Raw genomic sequence first — 4,732 nt, forward strand, 5'->3', positions numbered from 1 at the left:
TAAAAGGCCCAGTGCAGAGTCAGAAACGTGTGTTGTTGAACAGGCGTTTTAAAAGCCCAGTGCAGAGTCAGAAACGTGTGTTGTTGAACAGGTCCACACTGAGGTTGGAATAATACTGTGGAAATGATAATCATGTCCATTCAGTGTCAGAGCTGTTTCAAAAGACCGCCTGACATTTCAGCCTGTTTCGGAAGGATGACACGTCGGAAGGATGACGCGTCGGAAGGATGAGACACGTCGGAAGGATGTGACACGTCGGATGGATGTGACACGTCGGAAGGATGTGACATGTTGGAAGGATGACGCGTCGGAAGGATGTGACACATCGGAAGGATGACGCGTCGGAAGGATGACGCGTCGGAAGGATGACGCGTCGGAAGGATGACACGTTGGCGTTCTCGATATTATCATCATCAGGCAGGTAATTAGTTATCAAATCAATATGAAAAACCTCTCTGTCAATAAGAGCGAGTTCAGTTGTTCCCTCTCCACTCAGTACCATCACAATTCTTGCTTGAGAAGTTATTTTGGTTTTGACCATTTGAAATTGAAAAACATTACAGTAAGGTACCTAATTATTACAGTAAGGGACCTAATTATTACAGTAAGGGACCTAATTATTACAGTAAGGTAAATAAACATTACAGTAAGGTACCTAAATATTACAGTAAGATACCTTAATATTACCCAGAAATGATTTGATATCGAGATGTTTTTAAAAACAGGCTGCATTGGACCTTTAGAGCTAGAATCTTTAGTTTGACCGAAAATTATAGCTTAAACTATGTTTTGAGGCTTATACAATGTTTGTTTACATTTACATTGTTTACAAAACATTGTTGCAAATCAAGCGTGTATTTTGGAATCTGAGTATGACAGTTGAACTAAGCTCATGAGGCATTTTATCAGTTATGTTCATCAAGAATCAATGAGTATGTATCATTAATTTAGAAGTTTTTAAAAAAAAGTAGGCAGCAACTAAGGATTCTAGCATCGAACCAAGTTGATTTTACGTGACATGAACAAAAACACTAATTCTCAGTCAAAAACTTAAGGCAGAACACAGCTTCTTCATTCTCTCATGTGCTTTCAGGCACCATAACCGGGTAAAACTCTTTCCACACCGGGAACAGTGGTATGGCTTCTCTCCAGTGTGTGTCCTCTCGTGCTCTTTTAGGCTCCCTAACTGGGTAAAACTCTTTCCACAATGAGAGCACAATGGTTTTTCACCTGTGTGTATTTTTTCATGCGCTTTCAAATGACAACGCTGGATAAATCTCTTTCCACACTGAGAGCATTTGAAAGGCCTCTCTACAGAGTGTGTTCTCTCATGTTTTTTCAGGTCCCATTGTGATAAAAACATGTTTTCACACTGGGAGCATTGATACGGCTTCTCTACAGCGTGTGATCTTTTATGCCTTTTTAAGTTCCCTAAATGGGTAAAACTCTTTCCACACAGGGAGCAATAGTAAGGCTTCACTCCTGTGTGTGTCCTCTCGTGCTCTTTCAGTTGCCCTGGCCAGCTAAAACTCTTGCCACACTGGGAACAGAGGTATGGCTTCTCCCCTGTGTGTGTTCTCTTATGTGATTTCAGGGCTCCCGATGAAACATATCTATTTTCACACTGGGAGCAGTGGTAGGGCTTCTCCCCTGTATGTGTCATTTCATGCATTTTCAGTTTCCTTAACTGGATAAAACCTTTCCCACATTGGGAGCAGTAATAAGACTTCTCCCCTGTGTGCGTTCTCTTGTGTTCTTTCAGGTGGCTTAGCCGGATAAAACTCTTTCCACACTGGGAGCAGTGATGAGGTTTTTCCCCTGTGTGTGTCCTCACATGTTCTTTTAGGTTCCAAAACCTTGTAAAACTCTTTCCACACTGGGAACATTGGTAGGGCTTTTCTCCTGTGTGTGTAATCTCGTGGTTTTTAAGGCTCCCTAACTTGGTAAAACTCTTTCCACATTGGGAAGAGTGGCGTCGTCTTGCTGGTTTGGACGTCTCTGGTTCTTCTGAAAGACGCTTTTCGCTGTCAGAGTGAGAGTCTTGTCTCTCTCCTGCCAAAGACAAATTAATAGAGCATTTAGTTAAATACTGAACTGAAGACCTAAAACAAACCTGAATGATACTTGGGGTTTAATTCAGACTCGGTCTCTCAAAATCCTGAGTTCAGTTTGAAGAACATTCTAGAACATCCTGGTTGGGTTCTGGAATGCGTGGCTATATTTGAAATGAACGGACTTCTTTTTCAAATAATTGTCAACACACAGCCCAATGTTAAGGTGTGAAAGGTTCACTGTAGCTAGCGTAATCTGTCCGTTCACAATTCACCTGTGGGAAGGAACATGGCTGCTCTCAAACACCAGACAACAGAAAGAGTTGGCCACTACTATCCAAGAGACTGTGCGTGAGGAAATTACCTCTGCCCTCGACTTTTGGATAACATGAACAAAGGCAAATCAGCTGGATCGGACGGTATTCACCCTGAGGTCTATTTAAAAATGTTGGAATCAATATTTAGACTTTGGTACTTTCTTTGGTTTCAGGCCCCTGGGGAAGGGGTGTTACGGGGGGGGGATAGGTGGGGAGGGAAACATGGTTTCTGGCTGTGGAGGGAGGATGAGGGCGGGTGGGGACCGAGGGGGGTAATGGGTTGGTGGGGAGGGAAACATGGTTTCTGGCTGGGGAGGGAGGATGAGGGCGGGTGGGGACTGAGGGGGGTAATGGGTTGGTGGGGAGGGAAACATGGTTTCTGGCTGGGGAGGGAGGATGAGGGCGGGTGGGGGCCGAGGGGGGTAATGGGTTGGTGGGGAGGGAAACATGGTTTCTGGCTGTGGAGGGAGGATGAGGGCAGGTGGAGGGAGGATGAGGGCGGGTAGGGACTGAGGGGGGTAATGGGTTGGTGGGGAGGGAAACATGGTTTCTGACTGTGGAGGGAGGATGGGGGCGGGTGGGGACTGAGGGGGGTAATGGGTTGGTGGGGAGGGAGGGAAACATGGTTTCTGACTGTGGAGGGAGGATGGGGGCGGGTAGGGACTGAGGGGGGTAATGGGTTGGTTATCTTTTTATGCAACTCTTTAATTGTTCTTTTGTTTTCTGTAAAAACTCAGTCAGATTGTCTGTTTGTAACAACAACAAAAAAGAAACAGTCATAATAATATTAATAATGTAGAGTTTCAACTCTAATCTTGTTCTCATGGAATGTAATGATGTCATAATCAGAGCTCTATAATACTAGATAATGTCATGTTTATAGGCTGAGCAGAGCTCTATAATAATAGATAATGTCATGTTTATAGGCTGAGCAGAGCTCTATAATAATAGATAATGTCATGTTTATAGGCTGAGCAGAGCTCTATAATAATAGATAATGCCATGTTTATAGGCTGAGCAGAGCTCTATAATAATAGATAATGTCATGTTTTTAGGCTGAGCAGAGCTCAATAATAATAGATAATGTCATGTTTATAGGCTGAGCAGAGCTCTATAATAATAGATAATGTGATGTTTATAGGCTGAGCAGAGCTCTATAATAATAGATAATGGCATGTTTATAGGCTGAACAGAGCTCTATAATAATATATATTGATGACTAATGTCATTGGATGCATTTGATCCATTGTCTACGTTTTGTTAAAGGCCCACTGTTTAATGGGACACATCTTACATTGTATCTTTAATCATTCCCACAGTAGAGAACGTATTGAAGTATCGAACTTCAGTGGAATGCCCCTTTATAACCACACATTGATTTGCGCCCCTGTTGTTAAGATAGTACTCACTGGTGTTTATCAGATCTCCATTCTCAATGGTGTTAATCAGATCTCCATTATTCTCTTCTTCCACCTCTATAACTGTGACAGTAATCTCATCCTCCTCCTCTTTCACTTTTTCAACTGCATCCTCCTCTTCTTTCACTGTAACGTCCTCCTCTTTCACTCCGAACGCGTCTTCCTCTTCTTCAACAGTAACATCCACCTCTTTCACTGAAACGTCTTCCTCTTTCACTGTAACAGCCTCACCCTCTACTTCCTTTTTAACCGTGACAGCCTCCTCTTCCTTCTCCCCTTTCACGGGAGCTTCTTTCTCCGTCCAGCAGTCCTCCTCTTCTTTAGCAGGTGGGGTGTAGGATAGTGAACTCATGGTCGGGAACGTTAGACTAGCTTAGTGCTAACTAAAACAGCTAGCTAGCTGACAACGTAAATATTAAAGTAACTAGTAAATTCGCAGACAGTGTGTTTAAAACACCGAGGTTAATACACACACAAACTGTCTAAATATTACCGGTTTTATGTTTGCTAGCGAACAACCGAGGTGGTTTAATCAGTAGCCTGTCGTCCTTGTTGAAGAAGTGTCCCGTCCCGTCCACTAGATTATACGTCACGCAACGAGCATCAGCTGAAAGACTCCCATCGCCATCTGTTGACTGGAGTGGGTACCGCAGTTAATAAGGAAAATATTCACCACATTGGTTATACTGGCTAAAATATAAAATGAACTGATATGTTTTCTCTTCCTTCCGACAGGTAATACTTTCCTACGCACATATATAGAAGCTGAATATAAAATACATATCAACTGAATAAATATAAACACAACGTGTAAAGTGTTGGTTCCGTGTTTCATGAGCTGAAATAAAAGATATCAGAAATGTTCCATACACACAAAAAGCTGAACATTTCTCCTTTGTTAACAACACGAAGGAGCTGATTGTGGACTTCAAGAGACAGCAGAGGG

The 4,732-nt window shown here is 42.8% G+C and overlaps 1 protein-coding gene across 1 annotated transcript; it reads right to left on the reverse strand.

The window, feature by feature from the left end:
- Positions 1-1,030: 1,030 nt before the first annotated feature.
- LOC135537317 (zinc finger and SCAN domain-containing protein 2-like) lies at positions 1,031-4,346 on the reverse strand. The gene is made up of 2 exons (XM_064963525.1): positions 3,778-4,346; positions 1,031-2,052 (listed from the first exon to the last, which is right to left on the reverse strand). The coding sequence occupies exons 1-2, from the start codon at positions 4,136-4,138 to the stop codon at positions 1,043-1,045; spliced, it is 1,371 nt and encodes a 456-aa protein (XP_064819597.1). The 5' UTR covers positions 4,139-4,346; the 3' UTR covers positions 1,031-1,042.
- Between the last annotated feature and the right edge of the window lie 386 nt (positions 4,347-4,732).

The sequence above is a fragment of the Oncorhynchus masou genome, unplaced genomic scaffold (genome assembly GCF_036934945.1).
Source record: "Oncorhynchus masou masou isolate Uvic2021 unplaced genomic scaffold, UVic_Omas_1.1 unplaced_scaffold_750, whole genome shotgun sequence".
Lineage (NCBI taxonomy): Eukaryota > Metazoa > Chordata > Actinopteri > Salmoniformes > Salmonidae > Oncorhynchus > Oncorhynchus masou.

Excerpts from the sequence above, each read along its gene's own strand:
- LOC135537317 (XM_064963525.1), bottom strand. The coding sequence starts at position 4,138 with ATGAGTTCACTATCCTACACCCCACCTGCTAAAGAAGAGGAGGACTGC. Across the intron at positions 2,053-3,777 it reads TGGAGATCTGATAAACACCA|GAGAGAGACAAGACTCTCAC; the intron begins GTGAGTACTATC and ends TGTCTTTGGCAG.